General features: G+C 51.2%; 1 protein-coding gene across 1 annotated transcript; it reads left to right on the top strand.

Annotated features, from left to right (window-relative positions):
- The first annotated feature begins 318 nt into the window (after positions 1-318).
- NPC1L1 (NPC1 like intracellular cholesterol transporter 1) lies at positions 319-27,998 on the top strand. Its single transcript, XM_082229808.1, has 19 exons — positions 319-436; positions 3,540-5,083; positions 7,628-7,728; positions 9,526-9,698; positions 11,398-11,526; positions 11,850-12,032; positions 12,506-12,620; positions 13,948-14,075; positions 14,225-14,362; positions 15,418-15,507; positions 16,984-17,174; positions 18,654-18,781; positions 19,017-19,146; positions 20,374-20,429; positions 20,722-20,872; positions 21,051-21,282; positions 23,148-23,261; positions 24,646-24,808; positions 27,230-27,998. Exons 1-19 carry the CDS (start codon positions 383-385, stop codon positions 27,424-27,426), a joined length of 4,017 nt encoding a protein of 1,338 aa, XP_082085934.1. The 5' UTR covers positions 319-382; the 3' UTR covers positions 27,427-27,998.

The following is a 27,998-nucleotide window of genomic DNA, read 5'->3' on the forward strand; positions in this document are numbered from 1 at the left end:
CTGGAGGCAGCCATCCCAGTTGCTGGAAGCCACAGGATGGGAGGGTTCTGGTGTGCCAATCTGGCCACTGTGAGGACAGGACGCTGGAGTAGATGGGCCATGGGCCTGATCCAGCAGGATTTTATTACGTTCTTGTGACTGAAGAGCGTACAACAGGTAGGTCTCCCCGAAGCAAGTCAGAAGAACCTCAGCTCCACTTTCAGGTTAATGATAGCAGGGGTTTTACAGCCTTGGCGCAGCCTGATTGGCTCCACAGATGTCAGACCAGGTCTGCTAATAACTGGGCGTCGGGTGGACTCGGGACAGGCACCTTGGCACAGCAAGTCTTGGGCACTCCCTCCTTTCTGAAGCTTCTGTCTGGGACTGAGGACAAGCTGCCAGGATGCTGAGCGCCATCCTGCTTGCCTTGGTGCTTTCCAGGGCCGGGCTGGGCCTGGTGAGTGAGGTCAGGGGCCTGGTGGGGGTGGATGATGGAGGGAAGGGCAAGAGGGCTTCAGGAGGCAACAGCCTTCGAAGGGCCTTGGGCAACCGAGCTGTTTCTTAGGGGAGCAGGATGAGATGGAACTAAATGGGCAGCCCAAGTCCATCTCTGTCCGGTTTCAGCTGCCCACAGAAAATGGGTCCTATATCTCTGGACTGCCAGGGAACAACAGACAGGCCTTGTTCAACTTTCCTTTCCTAAGACGTTCACACTGGTTTACGAAGGCAGAAATCATACAGTTGGGAAGGACCGCAAGGGTCATCTAGTCCAAATCCTTGCACGGCAGGCAGGAATTGCAGCCAAAGTATCCCTGGCAGATGGCTATTCAACATCTGCTTTAAAATCGCCAGTGGTGTCTGTCACCTTCCAAGGGAGTCTGTCAGTGCTGTCAAACAGCTCTTACTGTCAGAAAGGTTTAGCTGGAATCTCTTTTCTTGTCACTGGAATCCACTGGTTTGGGTCCTACCGTCCAGAGCGGTGGAAAAGCAGCTTCCACTATCAGTAACAAAATAGGATAGCAGATACACAGGAGACAATACAGCAAGCAATATTGAAAGCCTTGTGGAAGAGGTGCCTCCCCCGTCTCGAAGAGTCCGAGTTCTTGCAAATTCCAAATCAGTCTGATGAGATCCACCCTCCTGGACGGATCAGAATTCAGTTGTACTCATAGAGAATCACAGAATCATAGAGTTGGAAGAGACCACAAGGGCCATCGAGTCCAACCCCCCTGCCAAGCAGGAAACACCATCAGAGCACTCCTGACATATGGTTGTCAAGCCTCTGCTTAAAGACTTCCAAAGTAGGAGACTCCACCACACTCCTTGGCAGCAAATTCCACTGTCGAACAGCTCTTACTGTCAGGAAGTTCTTCCTAATGTTTAGGTGGAATCTTCTTTCTTGTAGTTTGGATCCATTGCTCCGTGTCCGCTTCTCTGGAGCAGCAGAAAACAACCTTTCTCCCTCTATGTGACATCCTTTTATATATTTGAACATGGCTATCATATCACTCCTTAACCTCCTCTTCTCCAGGCTAAACATGCCCAGCTCCCTTAGCCGTTCCTCATAAGGCATCGTTTCCAGGCCTTTGACCATTTTGGTTGCCCTCCTCTGGACACGTTCCAGTTTGTCAGTGTCTTTCTTGAATTGTGGTGCCCAGAACTGGACACAGTACTCCAGGTGAGGTCTGACCAGAGCAGAATACAGTGGCACTATTACTTCCCTTGATCTAGGTACTTTCACAGTTCCCCACAGTTCCAGTGCAGTTCTTGGCTCAAAAACAAGGCCTCCAAATATATTTTAATGTGCGCGTTTTAAGAGGAAACAGGGATTTTAGTGCAGCTTCTCACAGCCAAGGGGAAACCTTGTGGGCCGGTGAGACACAATTATCTGTGGATGCAAACGCAATAGGAAGAATAGGGCAGAGGGCTTTCTGGAGGTGGTCTTGCACTGTGTCAAAGAGGACACAGAGCAGCATCGCTCCGAATAATCGTTGTGCGCGGTAATGCTGGGTCCCAAGAGTAACTTTGTACTGGGGACATGTTATCCCCTTGGCGAAAGTGCTCAGGGAGATATTCAGATGGAGAACGAAATCAAGGAAACATTCAAAAGAGGAAATGCTATAGTAATAGGCAACTTCAGTTACACACACCCAATCGCCTTCTCAATCCGGCCCGCGGACGGTCCAGGAATAAGCGTGTTTTTACATGAGTAGAATGTGTGCTTTCATTTAAAATGCATCTCGGGGTTATTTGTGGGGCATAGGAATTCATTCCTTTTTTTCTTTTTCAAAATATAGTCTGGCCCCCCACATGGTCTGAGGGACGGTGGACTGACCCCCTGCTGAAAAAGGTTGCTGACCCCTGGTCTAGGCTGTTGCGTACCCATCACACGTAGGGGTAGCATTTCTACATGCCCTCAAAGTCTGTGCCCTAGGAACAGAGCAGGGTGCCCGGGACTTCATCTTAAATGGCACCAGAACTTGGTGCAAGTGATCTTGAACCAACTGGGAACAGTGACCATAGTGCTATCTGATTCAGTGTATGTGCAAATAGACAATTGCAAAGAAAATCTAGCGGTCACATTTGAAATTTCCTAAACCGGAGAGGACTGGGACAAAAAGGAAGTTGCAAGGGTCAAAGTCAAGAGGGTCAATTCGCTCCAAATATTTGGGGGGTTGTTTAAAACGACAGTATTAGCTAGAATGTATGCACTGTAGATCAAATGAGGTACTGGCAGGGTGCCAATGTGGTCAAATAAGCTGTTATAGAGACAAGAAAATTTCCATTAGAAAATGGAAGTCTTGTTCAAATGAGACTAAAAAGGAACATGAAAATACAGAGAGAAGTATGCAGACAGTAAGGAATGCAAAAAGAAAAGTATTTGAGGAGCAAATTGCTAAAAACAGAAAGACCACGAGCAATGAAAGCTCTCAGGTATGTTGCTAGCAGACAGCCAGTTAGGGAGGCAGTGGGGGGTCTTTGGGTGATGAGGGGGGCAAAATTGTGCCAAAGGAGAATAAGGCGACTGCAGAGAAGCAGAATAATAATAATAATAATAATAATAATAATAATAATAATAATAATAATATATTTATACCCCGCCCATCTGGCTGAGTTTCCCCAGCTCCCAATCAAGTGTTAAAAACAATACAGCATTAAATATTAAAAACTTCCCTGAACAGGGCTGCCTTCAGATGTCTTTTAAAGATAGGATAGCTGCTTATTTCCTTCACATCTGATGGGAGGGCGTTCCACAGGACGGGTGCCACTACCGAGAAGGCCCTCTGCCTGGTTCCCTGTAACCTCACTTCTCGCAATGAGGGAACCGCCGGAAGGCCCTCGGTGCTGGATCTCAGTGTCTGGGCTGAACGATGGAGGTGGAGACGCCCCTTTAGGTCCACTTCTGTCTTCACAATAGAAGAGACTTTGATGGGAAGGAAGTTTGAGGAACTGAAGCACAATAGTGGTGACAAAAAAGTCTAGACCTAACTGACAAAATAAATACTAAGAAATGACCGGTTCTGTATGACATCTCTCCCTCCCCCTCCTATGGGACCAAGGCTGCTGCCCTCACACCAATCCATCAGGCAAAATACTGTTCCTTCTACGGAGTGTGCGGCAAGAACCCCGAAATCAGTTCCAGTCTTCTCCCAGCAGTTGTCCCTTGCATCTCCAACACGCCGGCCCGGAAAGTCAATGGCTCCCACCTCAACCTGCTCCAGACCATCTGCCCGATGCTGTTCACGGGGGCCAATGACACCTTCGCCTGCTGCTCCGAGGCCCAGCTGCGAGACCTGCAGGCCAGCCTGTCCATGTCCCAGGCGATTCTGTCTCGCTGCCCGTCCTGCTCGGAGAACTTTGCCAGCATCTACTGCCAGAGCACTTGCAGCCCAGACCAGAGCCTCTTCACCAACATCACCCGCTATTTCAACCGGACCATCCAGGGGGAGGAGAAGCAAGGGGTCTTGGAGTACCAGTGCTACTACAGCCAGCGCTTTGCTCAGGAGTCCTTCGACTCTTGCAAAGGGGTGAGGATGCCAGCCACGGGTGGCTACGCCATCAGCACCATGTGTGGCAAATATGGGGCCACCTTGTGCAACAGCCAGAGGTGGCTGGATTTCCAGGGGGACACAAGCAATGGGCTGGCCCCTTTGGCCATCTCCTTCCAGCTGGTGCCCGAAGGCTCTGCCCCAATTCAGGGTGGCATCGTGCCCTTCAACGGAACGGCCTGGAAGTGCAGCGAGGCAGTGGGCAATGGGACCAAGGAGAGGTGTTCCTGCCAGGACTGTTCCCAGGCATGTCCTGCAGCCCTGGACCCTCACCCTGCCCAGAAGCCCTTCCAAGTGGGGGGAATGGGTGGGGTCCTGTTCCTGTGCATCTTCCTTTTCTGCCTCCTCATGGTGCTGTTTGTGGCCTTCCTGATCCAGCGAGGGTGCTCCTGCTCGTGTCGGAAACAGAAGGACAAAGGCCCCAAGAAAGCCATGCCCAAGCCAACCTGTTCTCAGAAAGTGAGCCAGGCCACCCACGACTTCCTGGCCAGGACATTCAGCTGCTGGGGCACACTGGTGGCCTCCTACCCCATCCAGGTGATCGCCATCTCGGTGGTGGTGGTGATAGGGCTCTCCAGCGGGCTGGTCTTTATCCAGCTGACCACAGACCCTGTGGAGCTGTGGTCCAAACCCGACAGCCAGGCCCGGAAGGAGAAGACCTTCTATGACGAGAACTTTGGGCCCTTCTTCAGGACTAACCAGGTCATCATGACCGCCAAGGACCGTCCCAGCTACACCTACGACTCCCTCATCCTGGGCAATAAGAATTTCAGCGGCATCCTCTCCATGGAGGTTCTACTGGACCTGCTGGACCTGCAGCAGAGGCTGCAAGCCATCGAGGTCTGGTCTGCGGAGTATGGCAGGAACATCTCTCTGAAGGACATCTGCTATGCCCCCCTGAACCCTGAGAATTCTACCCTCTCTGACTGCTGCGTCAACAGCCTGTTGCAGTATTTTCAGAACAACGTGACCCGCTTGAATATGATGGCCAACCAGACGATGAGGGGCAAGAATGGCACCGTGGACTGGCGGGACCACTTCCTCTATTGCGTCAAGTAAGCCCTGGCCCCCAGGGGACCCCCTTTTTTAATATACACTTTAGTGGGACAGCGGCCTTTGTTTTGATCAGGCTGAGCTGGAGCAGGGGGTGTGCGTCTGGCTGAGTCCTATGTTTGGAGTCAGGAACAAATTACCTCCTGCGCCAGCTTGGCACAGCCCTTGAGGTGGGAGGTGAGGCTGGGCCTTCCCGGGAGCCTGGTTTTGTTGGCAGTGCCCAGAGGCGGCCTTCAAAGTGGAGGGTTGGCAACCAACTGCTGGCTCTGAGTCTCTGCTCATAGAATCATAGAGTTGGAAGAGACCACAAGGGCCATCGAGTCCAACCCCCTGCCAAGCAGGAAACACCATCAGAGCACTCCTGACATATGGTTGTCAAGCCTCTGCTTAAAGACCTCCAAAGAAGGAGACTCCACCACACTCCTTGGCAGCAAATTCCACTGTCCAACAGCTCTTACTGCAGTCCAGCAAGAGCAGAGTCCTTCCTCCCACAAGTGTTGCTGTCCCTTTGCCCGTGGCTCAGGCTTAGAGCCCCTGATCGGCAAGCGGAACGTCCTCTGTTCGTCCCCAGCATCATCCCTAGGTAGGGTTGAGAAAGGTCTGGGAACCTGGAGAGCCGCTGCAAACTGAGGTTGACTGAGGGGGAGGGGAAAAATATTTTGGCTCTGTGGCCCCCACCCCTCCATGCCAACGTGGACAGGTGGTGAGACCAATCAGAACACAGCATGAAAATAGGGATGTCCTATTCCATAATGATGATGATGATATTCTGTTTTATAGCCCACCCATCTGACTGGGTAGCCCCAGCCACTCTGGGTGGTTTCCAACACATATAAAAACATAAAGGTAAAGGGACCCCCTGACGATTAGGTCCAGTCATGACTGACTCTGGGGTTGCGGCGTTCATCTCACTTTACTGGCCGAGGGAACTGGTGTACAGCTTCTGGATCATGTGCCCAGCATGACTAAGCCGCTTCTGGCAAACCAGAGCAGCGCACGGAAACGCCGTTTACCTTCCCGCCGGAGCAATACCTATTGATCTACTTGCACTTTCAAACCGCTAGGTTGGCAGGAGCAGGGACTGAGCAATGGGAGCTCACCCTGTAGCGAGGATTCGAACCGCCAACCTTCTGATCGGCAAGCCCTAGGCTCTGTGGTTTAACCCACAGCGCCACCCGTGTCCCCTATAAAAACATAAGTGAACATTAAAAAACTTCCTTATACAAGCTGTCTTCAGATGTCTTCTAAAGGATGTACAGTGGAAACTCGGTTTTTGAATGTAATTCGTTCCGGAAGACTGTTCAACTTCCGAAACGTTCAAAAACTGAGGAGTAACTGGCGGTGGGCAAAATCCATTGAGAAAAAAAGAGAAACACGCAGCGGAAGCCGTTCGGCTTCCAAGGCATGTTCAAAAACGGAAGCAATTACTTCTGGGTTTTTGGCGTCCAATACGTTTGGCTTCTGAGACACTCGAAAACTGAGGTTCCACTCTATAGTTATCTCCTTGGCTCAGGGGTGGCATAACTCCATAACCTCCAGCACTTCTCCGATCGAAATAGGGACGTCCTAAGGAAAAGCGGGACATTCCGGGATCAAATGAGGTACTGGGATGATGGCTTCTGTAAATCTGGGACTGGCAATGGGAAACAGGGTCTGGCGCAAAGCACCTTGCAAAGCATACAGGTGGCGCTGTGGGTTAAACCACAGAGCCTAGGACTTGCCGATCAGAAGGTCAGCGGTTTGAATCCCCGTGACGGGGTGAGCTCCCGTTGCTCGGTCCCTGCTCCTGCCAACCTAATAGTTTGAAAGCACGTCAAAGTGCAAGTAGATAAATAGGTACCACTCCGGCGGGAAGGTAAACGGCGTTTCCGTGCGCTGCTCTGGTTCGCCAGAAGCGGCTTAGACATGCTGGCCACATGACCCGGAAGCTGTACACCGGCTCCCCCGGCCAATAAAGCGAGATGAGCACCGCAACCCCAGAGTCGGCCACATCTGGACCTAATGGTCAGGGGTACCTTTACCTTTAAGGAAAAGCAGGACATTCTGGGATCAAGTGAGGAACTGGGATGATGGCTTCTGTAAATCCAGGACTGGCAATGGGAAACAGGGTCTGGCGCAAAGCACCTTGCAAGCCCCACGCCTCCGCCCCAGCCAGTGACCCTTCATTTTTCAGACACTGGTTGCTCAAGCGAGTTCCTGGTGTGTGCAGGCTTTGGCCCTCCTGTCCTTGAGCAGTTTAAGGCTCCTAGTTGTGCCCTGCTCGCAGCTTCTCTTCCCGCCCCACCTGCAATTTCAGGTGTGGGGAAGTGACTGCATATGGGGGGCCATAGCTGAACTCCTGGTGGGGCAATTTTGGCTTGTGGGCAGGAGGTTCTCCACCCCTGAAGCAGACAGCGCAGAGCTTGATGGGCTGGTACTGGCAAAGGCAGCCTCCTCTGCTGTCCCTGGTGAACGAGGCGGCTCCCTTCCTCTGAAATCAGGAGGGCTTTCCGGAGCGTCCTTAATGCCTGTTTCTCACTGGGCGCTCAATTCCTTTGCCTTCACAGCTCACCTCTCTCTTTCCAAGACATCACCACGCTGGAGCTGAGCTGCATGGCAGAGTACGGAGGGCCTGTCTTCCCTTTCCTGGCCGTGGGGGGGTATCCAGGTAAGAGGCATGCCCACCCCCTGGGAGGAAAGATTGGGTCTTTTGTGTCATGCACAGATTGGGCTGCCCAGGCCGCAAGGGGCTGCGGTTATAAGTGGTATTAAGACATTTTTTAAGGTCAGGGCGGTGTGTGTGTGTGCGCACATGCACATGTGCTATTTTGGTACTGTGGCAACCACCAGAGCTTCTGTGTTTTTTTAAAAAATGCTTTTTATTACCGGGTAAGTTTTTGTTGCAACACATAAACACACACACTAACATGTAAGGACAATTAAGAAACAAACTAAAAAGAAAACACAAAACAAATGACAAACACATAAAGCCATGAATCCGTACGCTCTTGCACACAGAATTATGTTAGCCCAATATTATATTTCCCATTCTTATTCTTTTCTAGTATTACTTCTTCCTCCTCAAAGCGGGTCTATTTTCCTGTTTGTTCATCTGTTTCTTTCTCATTTCATCATTCCTACCCTTCTCCATCTACTGGACTTAGTTATAGACCATATTGTGGTTTGCGAAAATTACTCAATGCAAGTTCAGTTTTGATTTGAGGACACTGGTTTTTTAGGTAATCTCTATACACTCCCCACTCTTTTTGGAACCTTTAGTTAGACTGCCCCCTAATTGTATCCGTGAGTTTTGCCATTTCAAAATATTCAAATAGTCTGTCCTCCCACTCTTTTTTTGTTGGTACTATTTCACTTTTCCAATGTTTAGCTATTACTATTCTTGTTGCCATTGTTGCATATAAGAATGTGCTCTTATTTTCATTTGGAGTATTTGAATCTAATATGCCCAATAGGACAGCTTCTGGTTTCTTTATAAAAAGTTTGTTTAAATAAAAGTTCCACATTTCAACTTTGCAGGGTGTCAAGGTCTTGCTTTTATCTATTCCGAATCTTCCAGTGTTCAGCTGCATTGGTCGTCCACAATTTCTAGCACCACAGCTTATGCCCCCCCCCTTTGCCCCCCATTGCTCCTTTCTAAAAAAGAAAGAAAATTGAAAGAAAATAGCTTATTCCCATTTTTTCCTGTTTTTTCTTTCTTTCCCCCTTCCTTTCTTTTTTTGAAATGAGTGGTGGTGAAAACACAAATGAAAATGAAAATAAAAGAAATTACATTTCTGCACATTTGTATCCAGACGTGCATAATCTTTATCCATCACCTAATATATTCTGTATAAACTCATTCCAAGCACTGTAATAACAACAACAACAACAACAACAACAACAACAACAACAACAACAACAACAACAACAAATAATAATAATAATAATAATAATAATAATAATAATAATTATTATTATTATTATTATTATTATTATTATTATTATTATTATTATTTATTATTTATACCCCGCCCATCTGGCTGGGTTTCCCCAGCCACTCTGGGCGGCTTCCAACAAAACACTAAAATACAATAACCTATTAAACATTAAAAGCTTCCCTAAACAGGGCTGCCTTCAGATGTCTTCTAAAAGTTTGGTAGTTGTTCTTCTCTTTGACATCTGGTGGGAGGGTGTTCCACAGGGCGGGTGCCACCACCGAGAAGGCCCTCTATCATTATACTTATCCAGAGAGGAAATTCCTGAGGGTCTCAAGATGCCCCACCTAGTCAGGCCCAGCAGGGGCACCTGAGGGGCCTGGAGAAACCACCACACCTGTGGTTTGAGGGAGAAGATGGGGGGCTTTGTGTGAGGGAACTGGGGCTCTCGGGGGGGGGGGGCTTGCTGCCTTGCGGATGTGCCACCCCCAACCTGCCTCTCTGTGACCTCCTTCTTCTCTGCCTGACAGAGGAGGAGTACTCGGAAGGCCAGGCTCTCATCTTGACCTTCTCATTGAACAACTTCCCTCCCAGTGACCCTCGATTCGACTTCGCCATGTTGTGGGAGAAGCAGTTCCTGGAGATTGTGCAGGAATTCCAGCGGGAACATGAGGACAGCTACACGGTCGCCTACATGGCAGAGGTGGGTGTTGCTGCTGCCCCACCAAGGACCCCCGTGCCTCCCATTTGCCATTGGGGGCTGGGGCTACTCACACCACTGTGGTCAGCCGTGCCCAACATCTGCCGGCCAGAACCAGCCCATTCCACTGACCAGTGGACGCCAGATTTGGGTGCCCGGTCAGCCCCAAAGTGACCTGCTAGACTGATTGGAGAAGGTTATATTCCATTTCTGCTCCCCTTCTGTACTGTGTCTACTTTCTTCTTCTTCTTTTTTTGCCTTCGCTGCCCAAATCAGTCAAGTTGTTGACGGAGGAGAGGAGAAAACCTGCCCAGAGAGCCTGATGTTCATCATTTTTAAACTTTTGGAATTTTCAATTTTCAGTGGTATCTCAGGTTAAGTACTTAATTCGTTCCGGAGGTCCGTACTTAACCTGAAACTGTTCTTAACCTGAAGCAGCACTTTAGCTAATGGGGCCTCCTGCTGCCGCCGTGCCGCCGGAGCCCGATTTCTGTTCTCATCCTGAAGCAAAGCTCTTAACCTGAAGCACTATTTCTGGGTTAGCGGAGTCTGTAACCTGAAGCGTATGTAACCTGGGGTACCACTGTACAGTGGTACCTCGGGTTACCGACGCTACAGTTTACAGACACTTCAGGTTACAGACTCCGCTAACCCAGAAATAGTAGCTCGGGTTAAGAACTTTACCTCAGGATCAGAACAGAAATTGTGTGGCGGCGGCAGGAGGCCCCGTTAGCTAAAGTGGTACCTCAGGTTAAGAACGGTTTCAGGTTAAGAACAGACCTCCAGAACGAATTCTTAACCCGAGGTACCACTGTATGTCCCTCTCATCCCTGTGTGCCTGGAGAGCATGAGCTGAACGGGCACAGAATCAGGGGCATCTCTCGGCTGGTGCAAGGAATGCGGAGGGCCGGCCTGAGTTATGCACTTTGAGCATCTTATGTGCCTGAGAAACCAATCCTGAGCCTTTCACATTGGTTGTCCTTCCCCGGCTGCTTTTCCATGCTCAAGGTGCAGTATTCGAAACTCCCATTGTTATGCGACAGGGGAATTCATTAGTGCGAGCTCTGGGCGCAGTGCTGTGCCTGAGATTTCAGATTAAAACTGCAGGGTGGAAGGAAAGGAGGACTTTTTTCTGCCTCCCCACTTCCAGCTGCTCTGAAGACTGGAGAAGGGACCCTCTTAAGAAGATTATGGGGGGCGGGCAGGGGAAGGAAAAATGAACATATTATTTCAGCTGCAGTTTGTTCATTTTCAGCTTTGTATTCTTGTTATATAAAAAAGTGCGCCTAGACATTCCGTTGTTGAGCTCATAACCTCGGTTTAAGGTGCCATTCAGCTCCTAGCTTTCCTATCTCAGTTTCTAACACTGTTAAGGTGGCTCACATCAACGTACAAAATAAATATATAAAAACATTTCGAGATAATGCATTAACAGTTACGGAACAAGGCACGATTGAACCAAAAAGTCAGGCGTAATATCATTAGGGCAAACATCTCATGCTAATAAACACTGAAACAATAAAATGCAAACATCCAAATAAAATGCAAACATCCAAATTGCAGCAAAAGCAATATCTGCCCCACACCTGCCAGGAAGGGGGTGGGGAAGGCAGGTGGAAAGTCTTCCCCTTGATGGCTCCGGCAGACTCTCCCCTATAGACTCTTAAGGCCCTCTTATTCCCCCCCCCCATAATACCTGCAGCGTTCACTGGAGGATGAGATCAACCGCACCACCTGGGAGGACCTCCCCATCTTTGCTGTCAGCTACCTGGTGATCTTTGTGTACATTGCACTGGCCTTGGGCGAGTACTCCAGCTGGAAGCGCATCCTGGTATGAAGGGGCTGCCCCACGGCAAGGCGGGTGGAGGTGGCCAGACCCAAGAGGAGGAGGAGAAGCAGGGGGGCAGAGGAGCTCCAGTCCCTCCTGCAGCATCAAGGCTTCCAGTACTTAAGGAGCAGCTGCTTTCCGAGTGCTTCCAGAGTTTGGTGCCACCACGGAGAGAGCCCTGCTCTTCTCCTGGACCCAGCACAACACCTGGAAGAGGCTTCATGCCTCTCTGGGTGTAGAAGCAGGTGCAAGGACTGGGCTTGCCCCTTGCGTCCTCGCTGCTGAGGAGCATCCTCTCGTCACCACGCCTTGCCTCATCTTTTCAGGTGGACTCCAAGGTGACGCTGGGCTTCGGAGGAATCCTGGTGGTCCTGGGGGCTGTGCTGTCGTCCCTGGGCTTCTACTCCTACATAGGGCTGCCCTCCTCCCTCATCATCATCGAGGTCGTCCCCTTCCTGGTGCTGGCGGTCGGTGCTGACAACATCTTCATCTTCGTGCTGGAGTACCAGGTGCGAGAAATGCCGGGAGGGCTCCCAAGGCTTGGCATGTCCAGAACAAAGGTGCTTTTGCCGCTTGAGCGGGAGGAGGAACGGAGGCTAAAGAGGCACAAGCAGTGGCAGCCATGGCCCTGCTCTTGTTAAGCAAGCAGCGGCAAGCAGCATGCTGCTTGGGGGTCCAGATCTACCACTCCTCCCAACGGTCCCCAGCCTGCTGCCCAAGGCAACTGCCTCACCCAGCCTCATGGATAGGCTGGCCCTGTCCCGGAACAGAGCAGCTCTCCTACTTCAGGACTGCTGGGCCTTGGGGAAGGAGAAGGGGGTCTGAGAGACCCCAGATTGGAGGGACACCTTTGCACCCAGCTGAGGCCAGACCACCCCTGTTTGAGAACCCCAGCAGACACCTCGACTTCTCCGCCTTGCTGCTCTGTGGGTGAGGACCCCCCCCCGTTTCTCAGACCCCCTTCCTCTGCCTCCCACTGCAGCGGTGTGAGCCACGGCCTGGGGAGACGACGGAGCAACACATCGGGCGGGTTTTGGGTGACGTGGCGCCCAGCATGCTCCTTTGCAGCCTCTCTGAAGTCATCTGCTTCTTCCTGGGTAAGCAAAGCCACTGCTTCTCTGAGGATGGAGTCGGGTACAAAACCCGGGTGGCCAAATGCAGCCAGGTTTGGGCAGAGAAGGGTGGCAGGGCTCGCGGGGCTCACCTAGACTTCTGCTCATCCTGCCACTTCTCTCCGGAAAAAGCCCGTCTTTGCTTTTCAATCTCAGAGCAAACGTCAATCTGCAGGTTTTCTGCAGATGGATGTTTGCACTGATTCAGTGCTAAAGAGCAGGTTTTACTGGGGAAAGGGCGGGGCTGATAGAAAACTGCACAGAATGCGGAAATGTGACGATCCCTCAGTTAAAGGTAAAGAGACTCCTGACCATTAGGTCCAGTTGTGACCGACTCTGGGGTTGCGGCGCTAATCTCGCTTTATTGGCCGAGGGAGCCGGCGTACAGCTTCCAGGTCATGTGGCCAGCATGACTAAGCCACTTCTGGCGAACCAGAGCAGCGCACGGAAACACTGTTTACCTTCCTGCCGGAGCGGTACCTATTTATCTACTTGCACTTTGAAGTGCTTTTGAACTGCTAGATTGGCAGGAGCAGGGACCGAGCAATGGGAGCTCACCCCGTCGCAGGGATTCGAACCACCGACCTTCTGATCGGCAAGCCCTAGGCTCTGTTGTTTCACCCACAGCTCCACCCGTGTCCCTCAGTTAGAATGGGCCAAAGGCTTTCTTGCAGGGATGCCCTCATCCCAGCTTGTGACAAGCCCTGCCTGCCTGGGGGTGAGCAAGCGCTGGAGCAGGCGAAGCTGCAAGGGGATTGGGGTCCTGAAAAGCCAGGAGAACCCCAGTGTGGGCTCAGCCCTGAGAGATGAAAAGAAGAAAACAAGGCAGTGGCAGTAACCCAAAGCTTAAAGCTGACCCTGACTCGCCCTGTGGCCAGAGAGCCCAGGAGGTCCACCCTGTACCTTTTTTTCATGGACATCTAATGGAGCTGAATGTTGGAAGATTCAGCACAGGTAAAAGCTAGGACTTTCATGCAGCGCATAGACAAACAGTGGGTCTCCCCCTCAAAGATGGCAGTGATGGCTCCCAACCTGGATGGAGGTAAAAGAGGCTGGAGGAGGAGAGGGCTGTTGATGGCAACTGGCCAGGATGGCTCTGTTTTGCTGCCACAGTCAGAGGCAGCAGTGCTTCTGATTCCCAGTTACTGGAAGCCACAGTTGGGGAGAGGCCCCTTGTGCTTGGATCGTGCTTATGGGTTTCCCAATAGGGCAGCTCGTTGGCCACTGCGAGGACAGGGTGGACCTCTGCCTTTGGCCTGATCCAGCAGCCAGGATCTGCTGCTGGACCTTACGCCTCCCTTCCTGCTTCTAGGTGGCCTGTCGGAGATGCCGGCTGTCCGAACCTTTGCCTTGAACGCTGCCCTGGCCGTCCTCTTTGACTTCTTGCTCCAGGTGTCCATGTTTGTGGCCTTGCTGTCTCTGGATGCCCGCAGGCAGAAGGTGGGTGGGGCCTTTCTTTTAAAGTGCGTTTTTGAGGCGGGAGGGTTTCCTTACTGACTGGGGTTGCAGGCTTCCACAACCACCCCTCCTCCTCCTCCCCAGCCCCACACTCCAATGGGGTCCTCAGCTGGCGCCCCTTTTGCCCACAGGCCTCTCGCTTTGACCTGTGTTGCTGCATCCAGCTGGAGGAGAAGAGCCCAGAGAAGGAGCAAAGAAGCCTCCTTCGCACCTTCATCGAACGCTTCTATGCTCCCTTCTTGCTCAACAACTTCGTCCGGTTCATGGTGGTGAGTGTTGCTGGCTAGGTGGCAGAGGGTGGTTTTCGGGTGTGTGTGTGTGAATCCAAGGTGGAGAGCAGGCAAGGTGGCAAGAGAGAGGCAAGAGAGAACATAGGGTACAGGGAGAAGAATCCTTCTTTCTGAGCCTTCTTAACCAACTCCCCCTCGGTGGCTGTTAGTCTTGGAAGCCATATCTAATATAATAATGATAATTTATACCCCACCCATCTGACTGGGTCTCCCCAGCCACTCTGGGCGGCTTCCAACCAAATATCAGAAACAATACAGCGTCAGACAGTAAAAACTTCCCTACTTCTTTTAAAAGTAAAATAGTAGTTTATTGCCTTGACATCTGCTGGGAGGGCGTTCCACAGGGCAGGCGCCACTACCAAGAAGGCCCTCTGCCTGGTTCCCTGTAACCTCACTTCTCGCAGTGAGGGAACCGCCAGAAGGCCCTCGGTGCTGGATCTCAGTGTCCGGGCTGAACGATGGGGGTGGAGACGCTCCTTCAGGTATACTGGACCGAGGCCGATAAGGGCTTTAAAGGTCAGCACCAACACTTTGAATTGTGCTCGGAAACGTACTGGGAGCCAATGCAGATCTTTCAGGACTGGTGTTATGTGGTCCTGGCGGCCACTCCCAGTCACCAGTCTAGCTGCCGCATTCTGGATTAATTGCAGTTTCCGAGTCACCTTCAAAGGTAGCCCCACGTAGAGCGCATTGCAGTAGTCCAAGCTACTGTAGTCCATATCTACCTCCTCTAGGATCAGAGGTGGGAGAGGGTATGACTTGAAGGTCCAGGGGAGCCACCACTAAGCAGGCCCTGGTCAGGATGAGACACCACCTGAGAAGCCCACAGACCCACCCATGACGGGTGGAGAGAATGTGGGTGGGAATCCATCTAACACATAAAATAATGGCCTTCAAGTGAGACTTGTGTGCTTCCTGGAAGCCTCTGGTTGGTCCCTGGTTGCGGGCAAAGGAGGACTGGGATGCTGAACTAGACGCTTTGGCCTGATCCTGCTGCTTCACCTGCAGAGAACCTCTTGCGTTCTTACCTTCAGATGCTGATCTTCATTTTCATGTTCTGCGCTGGAATCTTCCTGATGCTGCATGTCGAAGTGGGGCTGAATCAGGAGCTGGCCATGCCCACGGTAAGAGCTGGCTGACTTGCTGGTCTTCTGGGGCAGCGATGATGATGATGGTTCCCCAAGGGGCTTCTCCACAAGGAAGTTCCTTCAGGGAACTTGAGGACTTGGCTGAGTCCGAGTGCTCTGCACCTTAAAGAAGGAAGCTGCTTAATTCCACCTGGCTTCCTCCAGTAGCTTTGTTAACTAAATTATTTGCAGTATTTATAGCTCACTCTTCATAGAATGTTTTCAGTCCCAGAGCAGTGGACGGAGTAATAAAAAGAAACAGAAAAGCATGAATACAAAAAAAATGACAATATAAACAGGTCCAATGAACAACAGTTCTATCGTACGGCAAGCAAGCAAAATGACAGCAACATGAAAAATAGTATTTCCCGTTTAAAGAAGTATGGGTCAGCAGGGCTGCCAGTTAGTGATGTGCTGGTAGATTTGCTGACCTCCCCCATCTCTTTCCTACATACCAGCCTTCCCAGGTAGCATCCAGGGTCTTCCAGGGTCTTTGAGCCCCCCTCCCTCTACCCCTTTTCAAGATCTCCAGTGGCTGGACGTGAGATCTCCAGGCTGATAGTAGATTAAGACTGATGGACATTTTTGGGGACTGAAACCGGGAAAGGGGGGGTGGAGTTTGGGATTCCAAAGGGTTTATAATTACAATTTATTCTGTTGCTTTTATTTTTTCTTATCATTGTTATGTAAATTGGGAAATTCGTGGAAGGGAACCTTGGTCGGCCTTAGAAAAAATGGTTTAAGAATAAGAACTGATGTATAAGTTCGATGATTAAGTTTGGATAAGGTAAAACTGGATTTTGTAAATGAATTAAACTAAATGAAAATAAGGTTATCAAAAATAAACTGAAGAAAGGGATGAGAAACACTGCAAAATTAATGAATGTTAGAAAGATGATGGCTTAGAAGCTAGGTGGTTTATAGCAATAATGTTCAAGTTAAAAGAAAAGAAAGGTTAAAACTAAATGAAATTAAGGGAGAGGACTTGCTGAATAAATGTTTTGAAATTGGAATACAGAAAGGGGAGGTAGGAGGAGGAGGTCAGCGAAGTAAGGCATAAGAAAATAAGGGATTGAAATTATACTTGTTATTTTTTGTCTGTGTTTTGTTTGTTTTTCTTTTGTATATAATTTCTGAAACTTCAATAAATATCTATTACAAGATCTCCAGTGGCTGTGCCTATGGGGACAGTTTTTTAAATGTCCACCTCCGGTCCTCCATTCTCTGTTTAATTTCCAGTAGCGAAGGGCAAAGAGCCTTCATTGAGGGATGAAAGAGGCAGGGAGGGTGATGTTAAGGGCTGGCCTGGGCACAGGGAGGGCAGAGCAGCTCAGAGTCTGCTGGGGCTCTGCTCTCGGGCTGCTCCTTCAAGGCAAAGGTAGCAAGGAGAGGGAAGGAGATGGACCCAATTTTTCCCCCATTTTATCACATGTCCTAGGTGGTTCTGATGTTCTTATGCTTTGCTTTCCCCAGGACTCCTACATGTTGCAGTACTTCCAGTACCTGAACACGTACTTCATGGTGGGGGCACCAACTTACTTTGTCACCACGCCGGGCTACAACTTCTCCACGGTGGAAGGGATGAACGGTGTCTGCTCCAGCTCAGGCTGCGATGACAACTCCCTGACGCAGAAGATCCAGTCCGCCGTGCAGTTCCCCAACGTGTAAGTTGCTTGGAGGCGCCGTTCTGCTCCTGTAAAAAAGGGGTGGGTGGGTGGGTGTACAAAAGCGCCCGCCCCCCAGTTTTGCCCTCAAATACGCCAGAATATTATTGCATGCTCTTCCCTTCACAAACCTGCCAGGAAATGTAAGAAAAAATAGAGAGAGGGAGGGTTCCTGGGGGGTTCATCCTACAGGGGCAGAGAGAAAGATGCTTTGACCGGGGAGGGCATGGTGGTAAAAGAGCAGTTGCAGAAGCTCTTTTGCCCGGACCCTTCCTGGGGGAGAAGGAGCCGCAGACCCCCAGGCAGATGCTAGAAAGCAGCCTGGAGTTTGCTTCATACCAGGGAACCAGGCACAGGGCCTTCTCGGTAGTGGCGCCCGCCCTGTGTAACGCCCTCCCACCAGATGTCAAAGAGATAAACAACTACCTGACATTTAAAAAAACATCTGCCTTGTTCAGGGAAGTTCTTAATGTGTGACATTTTAATGTATTTTTAATCTTTGTTGGAAGCCGCCCAGAGTGGCTGGGGAAACCCAGCCAGATGGGCGGGGTACAAATAAAAAATTATTATTATTATTATTATTATTATTATTGTTGTTGTTGTTGTTGTTGTTGTTGTTGTTGTTATTAGCTCAGAGGAGAACAGACCAATTCATGGAGGAGATGGCTATTGATGGCTACTAGCCACAACATCTATGTTCTGCCTCCACAATCAGAGGCGGGGTACAAATAATAATATATTATTATTATTATTATTATTATTATTATTATTATTATTATTATTATTATTCATACAGGAAAGGTAGTGTGGTCTGGCCCTCCAGCCTCTAGAAGAGGCACAGGAGATTTTTCGTGGTCTGTGGGGCTCCAGAGGGCAATAAGCTCAAAATCAAAGCAGCCCCCAAGCAGCTGAGGACCAGACAAGCATTGAGCAGCTTCTCCTGATATTTTGAGGTTCAGCATCGGGCCCAGGATCAGGTGCCTGGCACCCCACGCCCTTCTCAGGCAGGATGTGCCCAGCTTCCTGCATCCGATCACTGCAAGATCAGCTCCACCCCTCCTCGTTCCACCTCACCAGTGGCACCTCAGGCTGGGCTTGGCAAGCCAGTCCACGAGCGCCACTGCCCCTTTTCATTTTGCCCCTTCCTCCAAGGGCAGCCCCCACCCCGCAGACCACAGGTGGTGCTCCTGGAGGCCTGTGAGACGGCCGAGGCAGCCCAGGACGAGCAAGTGCCCTGTGCCCAGTGGCGTAGCGTGGGTTGTCAGCACCCGGGGCAATGCAAGTAATTTGCGCCCCCTAACCCGTGGATTTGCGCCCCCTAACCCCCAGATGTTGCGCCCGGTGCGGCCGGCCCCCCCTGCACCCCCCACGCTACGCCACTGCCTGTACCTCCATCCTGCGCTCTTGCCCTTCGAGCCTTGCGCTCTCTCTTTGGCCGTGGGCCTCGGCCCCCCTCCATGTCGCTGTCTCTCCCCCCAGGTCCTTCCTGGCCATCCCTGCCTCTTCCTGGGTGGACGACTTCATCGACTGGCTGAGCCCCTTTTCCAGCTGCTGCCGCGTCCACAGCTTTGGCCCAGATAGGGGCCAGTTCTGCCCCTCCACCGACAGTAAGCAGAGAAACCCGCCAGAGATTCTTCAGCTGCGATTCTTGCATAGCAGGGGGTGGGGCTGAATGACCCTTGGGGAGCCCTTTCAACTCTACAGCCCTATCATTCTGTGAAAGTATAGGGGGCGGTGGGACGTCCCCTGGGGGTTTCCCTGCCCGAGGTTGGAGCTGGAGGGGACCAGAGATTCCTGCCTGGACCTGGGGCTCTGCCTCTCCTCTGCCTCTCTCTCCCCCAGCTTCCCTGTCCTGCCTGTTCAACAAGTGCATGGCTCCGACGAGTGGGACCCTCCGGCCAAGTGTCGAGGAGTTCCACCGGTTCCTGCCCTGGTTCCTCCACGACATGCCCAACCTGAAATGCCCCAAGGCGTGAGTACTGCAAGCACCAGGGGGGGGTGTATGTATATGTCTGCCGGTCAGGATTCGGGTCTGGGCGTTTGTTCGTACAGCAAGGAATGACCCCCCTCCCCAGAGAGGGTCTCCTTGCCTGGTTGTGCGTTGTAGAGGCACCCCTACCGGAAGGGGGGGCCAGCTGGAGCTCGGAGGCTGAGGAGCGGCCAGATTGAGCCAGTGGAGCCCACGAGGCCAGGCCAGGGTAGGCAGGCTGTGGGTGGATTTTGCAGGAAATGGCCCACAAGGAGGTTGGAGATTGTTATGGAGCGCATGGTTTTTTCCTGGGGGCAGCTTGACCTCTGTGGGGTAAAAGGTAAAGGGACCCCCTGACCATTAGGTCCAGTCATGACCAACTCTGGGGTTGCGGCGCTCATCTCGCTTTACTGGCCGAGGGAGCCGGTGTACAACTTCCGGTCATGTGGCCAGCATGACTAAGCCGCTTCTGGCGAACCAGAGCAGTGCACGGAAACGCCGTTTACCTTCCCGCCGGAGCGGTGCCTATTTATTTACTTGCACTTTGAGGTGCTTTGGAACTGCTAGGTTGGCAGGAGCAGGGAGCAACAACGGGAGCTCACCCCATCGCAGGGATTCGAACCGCCGACCTTCTGATCGGCAAGCCCTAGGCTCTGTGGTTTAACCCACAGCGCCACCCGTGTCTCTGTGGGGTGAGAGCTCCAAATCCAGGCACTGAGGGAGGGACCTCTGAGGAAGGTCTTGATGTGTGAACCATCCATGGGGCTGGGGGAAGGCTGTTTCCAAGCCGTTTGGAGAACTGTAGGCGGCAAACAGCTTGGCTGCCTGCTAGCCAGCTGGGATGCCCAAAGCCTTTCCTATCCTGGGCTTTGAGCCAGTGTGGTGTAGTGGTTCGAGTGCTGTATTTAAGACCTGAGATAGACCAGGGTTCGAATCCCCCCTCTCGCTGGGTAACCTTGGACCAGTCACAGTGTCTCTTAGCCTAGCGTGCCTTACGGGAAACCTGTTGTGGTGGTGAGGTTAAAATGCCAGGATGGGGGCGAGGAGTATGTATACCACCTTGAGCTCCTTGGGGGAAAGGAGGCGGGATAATAATCGCAATAAATAAATCAATAAAATACAATAAAAAGTCCTCTGGGGCCATTTCCAGTTTGCACCTGCTGCATTGAGTCTGCCATGGGGAGTGCGTCTCTCTGACACTCAACGTGCCCCCCCCATCTTTTTCTCCAGGGGTCGTGGTGCCTATGACACGTCTGTGCGTCTGGGGCCAGATGGGGAAATCATAGGTGAGTGTTTCCCCCCTCCCATCCCCCAGAATAAAAAGAAGCCCCAGGTGCGAATTCCGCTGCCCTGCCAGGAGGGCACCGACTCTCTTGCTGTGGCAACCAGGGTGGATGGAGGGATATGCAGACAGGGAGGTGGGCTTCTGGCTTCATATACATGCCAGTGCCATCTCCCTGGCCCCCCACTTCAGAGGTGGGAGGCTGCAGGAGTAGGGAGGTAGTTAATGCCCCTCCAAAGGGGTGAAGCCCCTCTGGGTGGCTGGGTCACTGCAGCGCCTGTCTCCTCTCTCCACAGCATCCCGCTTCATGGCATACCACACACCCCTCAAAAACTCGCAGGAGTACACAGCAGCCTTGAAGGCGGCCCGGGAACTGGCGGCCAACATCACCGCTGCCATGCGGCAGGTGCCAGGAACAGACCCCGACTTCACGGTCTTCCCATACACGTAAGATGTCGGGAGCGGCTGGGGAGGGACCGGAAAGGGCACCTTGTCCTTTTTGGGGGGAAACTGTCCCTAGTTTCCCTTATCTTCACCCCTGGGGTCAGCGAGGCTCTGGGGAGAGCGTCAAAGTGGGTCTCTGTGCCTCGCTGGTGTTCCCACCGCCGTTGTGGTTTTTCTGCAGGATCACCTATGTCTTTTACGAGCAGTTCCTGAGCATCGCCCTTGCGGGAGTCATCAACCTGGCCGTCTGCTTGCTCCCCACCTTCCTGGTCTGCTGTGTCCTGCTGGGCATGGACCTGCGCTCAGGACTCATCAACCTGTTCACCATCATCATGATATTGGTGGACACCCAGGGAGCCATGACCCTGTGGGACATTTCCTTCAATGCCATCTCCCTCATCAACCTGGTGACGGTAAGCCAGCCCATGTAATGCAACAAAACCAAAACACCAAACCGGCTTGCAAATATAAAGGACAAGTTTACCTAGTTTTTAGAGGAGGGAAACAAGAAAAAAAATATTCTGAACGCGACACAGCAGCTTGATGGGTAATGGTGGGAAAACCTGCTGCTGCTTCTCTTCCCCCTCTCCATTTTCCTGATTACAATGATTTCCTTTACCAATTAATCTATGAGCATTGTAACCACTGGACAAAACGCACCTGATGCCCAGGTTGTTGTTCTTTAGTTGTTTAGTTGCATCTGACTCTTCGTGACCCCCTGGACCAGAGCACGCTGGGCACTCCTGTCTTCCACTGCCTCCCACAGTTTAGTCAAACTCATGCTGGTAGCTTCGAGAACACTGTCCAGCCATCTCGTCCTCTGTCGTCCCCTTCTCCTTGTTCCCTCAATCTTTCCCAACATCAGGGTCTTTTCCAGGGAGTCTTCTCTTCTCATGAGGTGGCCAAAGTCTTGGAGCCTCAGCTTCAGGACCTGTCCTTCCAGTGAGCACTCAGGGCTGATTTCCTTAGGAATGGAGAGGTTTGATCTTCTTGCAGTCCATGGGACTCTCAAGAGTCTCCTCCAGCACCATAATTCAAAAGCATCAATTCTTCGGCAAACAGCCTTCTTTATGATCCAGCTCTCGCTTCCATACCAGGTGCCCAGGTTAGGTTGGACCATATGTCTCCTTCAGTCGCGACAGAAGCAAGGTGCATTCCCCTCCCCCCAATTTTTTTAATTAGTTTTCCAAATTTATGACACATAAATCCACAAACATGAAAAGAAAACATTAAACAAACAAACAAACAAACATTTATCCTGTCATAATTCCACTTTTGTTAACATTGTTGGGTGACTTCCTCGAATCCCCCTGGCTGAGTTTCCATATAAATCATTGTAGCAGTTTTCCAAAACTATTTTTACATAGAATTTACTTGGTTGATTAACATCTTTCTTTCTTTTCATTTTAACAACATAGTATTCTACAACATCACATATTTAAATCCTAGGCCTATCTGATACAGTGGTACCTGAGGTTACATACGCTTCAGGTTACATACGCTTCAGGTTATAGACTCTGCTAACCCAGAAATATTACTTCGGGTCAAGAACTTTGCTTCAGGATGAGAACAGAAATTGTGCTCCAGTGGCGCAGCGGGAGGCCCCATTAGCTAAAGTGGTGCTTCAGGTTAAGAACAGTTTCAGGTTAAGAACGGACCTCCAGAACGAATTAAGTACTTAACCTGAGGTACCACTGTACTTGCAAGTAATTATATTTATCTCAACATATTTAGCTAAATAGACTGAATTTCTTCCATTCCTCTTGGTACTCCTCCTCCTTCTGGTTGCGGACTCTTCCGGTCAGGTCAGCTAGCTCCCAAAAGTCCATCATCTTCATCTGCCATTCCTCCACTGTTGGTACTTCTTGTAATTTCCAATTTATGACCAAAAAAATTATAGTTGCAGTTGTGGCATACAAAAACAATATTTCTTGGGCAATTCCAAACCTGTTATTCCAAGCAGAAAGGCTTCTGGTTTCTTAATAAATGTGCATTTAAACATTTTTTCGATTCATTATAAATCTTTTCCCAGAAGTCTTTCACCTTGGGACAGGTGCACCACATATGTGCAAGGTGCAATTTTTGTGCCCGTTGCTGATCAGGTCGAAATTGCCACACATGGTACAAAAAAACAACTGGGGCTTTTTGGTGGGCTTTGCAATAATAATAATAATAATAATAATAATAATAATAATAATAATAATAATAATAATAAATGATTTAATAATAATAATAAAGCTGCTCATCCTTCTGACAAAGGGTCTGTTCCTCCCGGCAGGCTGTGGGCATTTCGGTGGAGTTTGTCTCCCACATCACCCGCTCCTTCGCTATCAGCACACAGCCCACCAAAGTGGAGAGAGCCAGAGAGGCCACAGTCAACATGGGGAGTGCGGTGAGTCGTGGGGAGAGGGGCACACGTGGGAGGTCTTTGGCTTCGTTTAGGATGCTGCTTGGGTGCATTGGAGCCGGGAAGAGAGACCAAGCTTTGGTCTTTCAAATGTCCACGGTGACATACCCCTCTCTTGCCTCTCCCCTTCCATTCTGCTCAATTCATTGCATCAGAATTGTGATGCCCTGCGGTGCCCCCTAGGCTTGGTGCCCAGTGTGGTGTAACTGGTCACGGTGCCCTAAATCCGCCTCTGGAGAGGCCCTGCCCTCATGGGGCCTTTGGAGCTGGTTCGTAGAATCAGTGAATTGTAGAGTGTGATTTGAATCCCAGCGACGGGGTGAGCTCCCGTTGCTCAGTCCCTGCTTCTGCCAACCTAGCAGTTCGAAAGCACGTCAAAGTGCAAGTAGATAAATAGGTACCACTCCGGCGGGAAGGTAAACAGCATTTCCGTGCACTGCTCTGGTTCGCCAGGAGCAGCTTAGTCATGCTGGCCACATGACCCGGAAGCTGTATGCCGGCTCCCTCGGCCTATAGAGCAAGATGAGCGCCCCAACCCCAGAGTCGGTCACAACTGGACCTAATGGTCAGGGGTCCCTTTACCTAAGGGACCCCAAGTGTCATCTCCCTGTAATGCAGGTAAGGTAAAGGTAAAGGGACCCCTGAACATTAGGTCCAGTCACGGACGACTTTGGGGTTGCGGCGCTCATCTCGCTTTACTGGTTGAGGGAGCCAGCGTTTGTTCACAGACAGTTTTTCTCGGTCATGTGGCCAGCATGACAAAGCCGCTTCTGGCAAACCGGAGCAGTGCACGGAAATGCCGTTTACCTTCCTGCCGGAGTGGTACCTATTTATCTACTTGCACTTTGATGTGCTTTCGAACTGCTAGGTTGGCAGGAGCAAGGACCAAGCAACGGGAGCTCACCCCGTCGCGGGGATTCAAACCGCTGACCTTTTGATTTGCAAGCCGTAGGCTCAGTTGTTTAGACCACAACGCCACCTGTGTTGCAGGTATCACAGCTAAAAAATCCGATGGATGGCTGTCCAAACCTCTGCTCCCCCTCTCCAGAATCAGTTGTGCTCTTCTCACCCCCCTGCACTCCCAAATAAACACATTGCTTTTGGTCATCCAGAACCAGCTCCAAATAGGCATGAGAGCTCTTCAGCCTCTCCCTCCACTTTCCAACTTCCACTCTTGGGAGCTGTTTATGCCTATCTGGTGGGCAGCCAACTGGGCGTTGGGCTGTGTTGGTGAGGCTGCCAAGGCCATAGCACTCCTCACCTGCCTGCAGAGGCAGTCCCTGCTGTGTGAGCCAACTCTGCCCCTTCTCCCCCATTTGGAGATTTCTGGGTATAACCAGCCTGTGCTGTCTGCTTGCTCCCCCTCCAGGTGTTTGCTGGCGTAGCCATGACTAACCTCCCGGGCATTGTAGTCCTGGCCTTTGCCAAAGCCCAGCTGATCCAGATCTTCTTCTTCCGCCTCAACCTCATCATCACACTGCTGGGGATGCTCCATGGACTTGTCTTCCTGCCTGTGGCCCTCAGTTATTTCGGTGAGCCAGTTTGCCTTCCCAAGCCGGACCCCTACAAAGAGGGGCAATTGCTGAGGCAGCCTGTAAAACGGACCCCTGACCATTAGGTCCAGTCGTGGCCGACTCTGGGGTTGTGGCGCTCATCTCACTTTATTGGCCGAGGGAGCTGGCGTACAGCTTCCGGGTCATGTAGCCAGCATGACTCAGCTGCTTCTGGCGAACCAGAGCAGCGCACAGAAATACCGTTTACCTTCCTGCTGGAGTGGTACCTATTTATCTACTTGCACTTTGGCGGGCTTTCGAACTTCTAGGTTGGCAGGAGCAGGGACCGAGCGCCGGGAGCTCACCCCGTCGTGGGGATTCAAACCACTGACCTTCTGATTGGCATGTCCTAGGCTCTGTGGTTTAACCCACAGCGCGACCCGCGTCCCAAGACAGCCTGTAATGAGGGGCAAAGAGGGCAGGGGCACAGGGGGATGGAGGCACAGTTTAATCCGCCTGTGACAGGAAGGGCAAGTGGGTGCCCACCATTGCTCGGGTGGGGCGAGGTGGGAGAGGACTGCTCTTTCCTGAATTACTGTAAGGAAGTGCTCTGCAGAGGTAGTTTGCTTGCTGCAGGGGGTTCCTCTCTCCATGAGACCTCACTCTGGGTTCTCCTCCTGTCGAACGGGCCCATCTCTTCCTCTCTTCTCCAGCGTTTCGGAAAGATGCAAATCCAGCTGAGCTTTCATTCATTCGCTTTTTTCCCCATGTCACTTTCTCACACCCACACGAAAAGATGCTCACAGTGGCTTGCAGCAAAGAAAACAATGCATTTCAAAACCATACTGTGCAAAAAGAATTTCCTAATAGCACAGCAAAACACATGTAAGCTGTTTAATCCAGTTTAATCTTCAGTGCCGGCTTTAACTTGCTTATTTAGCATACACCCCACTTTTGAAGAGTTGGCAGCACTGCTCTGTACCAAGTCCCCACTTGCTCAGCACAGTGCCTGTCTCTCTGTACGTTTCCGAGCACAATTCAAAGTGTTGGTGCTGACCTTGAAAGCCCTAAACGGCCTCGGCCCAGTATACCTGAAGGAGCGTCTCCACCCCCATTGTTCAGCCTGGACACTGAGGTTCAGCGCTGAGGGCCTTCTGGCGGTTCCCTCCCTGCGAGAAGTCAGGTTACAGGGAACCAGGCAGAGGGCCTTCTCGGTAGTGGCGCCCGCCCTGTGGAACGCCCCCCCATCAGATGTCAAAGAGATAAACAACTACCTGACATTTAGAAGACATCTGAAGGCAGCCCTATTCAGGGAAGTTTTTAATGTGTGACATTTTAATGTATTTGTAAACTTTGTTGGAAGCCACCCAGGGTGGCTGGGGAACAAATTATTATTATTATTATTATTATTATTATTATTATTATTATTATTAAGGCCCCCCCCCACGCCATGCAGGACAGAGCTAAACTATGGAACTTGCTCCTACAGGAGGCAGCAATGGTCGTCCAACTTGGTGATGGCCTCCCACTCAGATCACTTTAAAAGACAAGTTCACAGAGGAGAGGGCTATCAAGGGCTGCTAGCCACAATGGCTCTGCTCTGCCTCCACGGTTGAAGCCAGCAATGCTTCTGAATCCCAGTTGCTGGAAACCACAAGAGGGAAGAGGTCTGTTGTGCTCAAATCCTACTTGCTGGTCTCCCAAAAGAGGCATCTGGGGCAGTCACATAAGAGGCTGGACTAGATGGGCCACGATCCAGCAGACTCTGCTTATATTCTTATGAGCTCCCTCCTTTCCAGCAATTAGACCACAGCTATGACCAAATCATGGCGGTCAGCGCTTCTCTTCTGTGCATGCTCCTTGACCGAGACAGCAACTGTCCTCCGGAATGGCTGCTATTAAGTAGTGGATTGACACAGAGATTTCTCCAAGTGGTTCTTTATAGTAAGCTGGAACTGAACTGAACTGAACAGCTCAGCCAGCCTGCTTTTATAGGCAGCCGGCTGTCAACATGATAACAACACCCCAGGGTTTCCCGCCTAAATTAACTGATGTGGACCTGAGTGAAAACTATACAATACAGTCATACCTTGGGTTGAAGTAGCTTCAGGGTGAGTATTTTTGGGTTGCGCTCTGCGGTGACCCGGAAGTAAAAGGGTGTGTAACTTCTGGGTTTTGCGGCTCTCGCATGCGCAGACGCTCAAAATGATGTCACGTGCATGCGAGGAAGCAGCAAATCGTGACCTGCGCAGACGCGGGTTGTGTTCGCTTCAGGATGCGAATGGGGCTCCGGAACAGATCCCGTTCGCATCCAGAGGTACCACTGTATACACAATACCCCTGGTGACCAGGGTAAGCACTTCAATACACAACACCTGCCAGGAGGTGGGGGTGCTTCATGTGAGGTTAGGGAGCCTGGTGGCTGACTTTACCTCTTTCTCTCTCCCTCCCACCAACTAGGGCCTGATAGCATCCACTTGAGTGTGCAGCAGAAGACAAAAAGCAGCCTAGTCATCGCCAACAGCCTTGCTCTTGAAAGCAGCAACGGGATCCAGAACCAAGCCTTTAGTGGCTTCAGCGAGGCTCCAAAGGACAGGCCCAAGCAGGAGGGATCTGAAGGAGTGGGTGGCAGCTGCCCAGAAGGAGCGGACATCTAGGCAGACACGGGACAGAGGCTCTGGGCAAGCAAGGATGCTGGCCAGTCTGGGGAGCAACCACAGCACCCCCCGCAAGCGAGTGCCGTGTGTGTGCGTGATTGTGCGCACACCCCAAATAATAATTATTCTCCAGCCCGCATCACTGTGAGCAAGAGCGCAACAGTACAGTGTTATCCGTAAGAACCTGGTTCCTAACTGCAAGAATCTGCCGAATGTGGGCGCTTTGCAAACCAGAGTTCTGGCCTTGTCCCAGCCAACCAAGAAGAGCTGGAGAACCCCACGAACTGGTCGCCTGTGGTTCCCCCACTTTCTGCAGCCACCAGCCTGGTGGAGGATGTGACTCCAGGTGTTTCTTCCTCCACAAGATGCTCCTCTGAAGAGGAAGGAGAACCAGGACATAAGACTGGGACAGATGTGCGATGGGGCCGCCTTGCCAATGCTTCTGTGCTTCTGGTGCTTGGGGCCTGTCTGAGAACCCCATGGACGTTCCCTTGAGTTCCGTGTGCGAAAGATGGGGTGGAAATGGAATAAAGATCAAAAGCAGCACAAACACATTTCTTTGTGTTCCTCGG

This window comes from Podarcis vaucheri (genome assembly GCF_965113315.1).
Source record: "Podarcis vaucheri genome assembly, chromosome: 7".
Classification (NCBI taxonomy): Eukaryota; Metazoa; Chordata; class Lepidosauria; order Squamata; family Lacertidae; genus Podarcis; species Podarcis vaucheri.

Coding starts and splice junctions, on each gene's coding strand:
- NPC1L1 (XM_082229808.1), top strand. CDS start 383: ATGCTGAGCGCCATCCTGCTTGCCTTGGTGCTTTCCAGGGCCGGGCTG. Junction 14,076..14,224: donor TGGATGCCCGCAGGCAGAAG/GTGGGTGGGGCC, acceptor TTTTGCCCACAG/GCCTCTCGCTTTGACCTGTG. Junction 19,147..20,373: donor AACCTGAAATGCCCCAAGGC/GTGAGTACTGCA, acceptor CTTTTTCTCCAG/GGGTCGTGGTGCCTATGACA.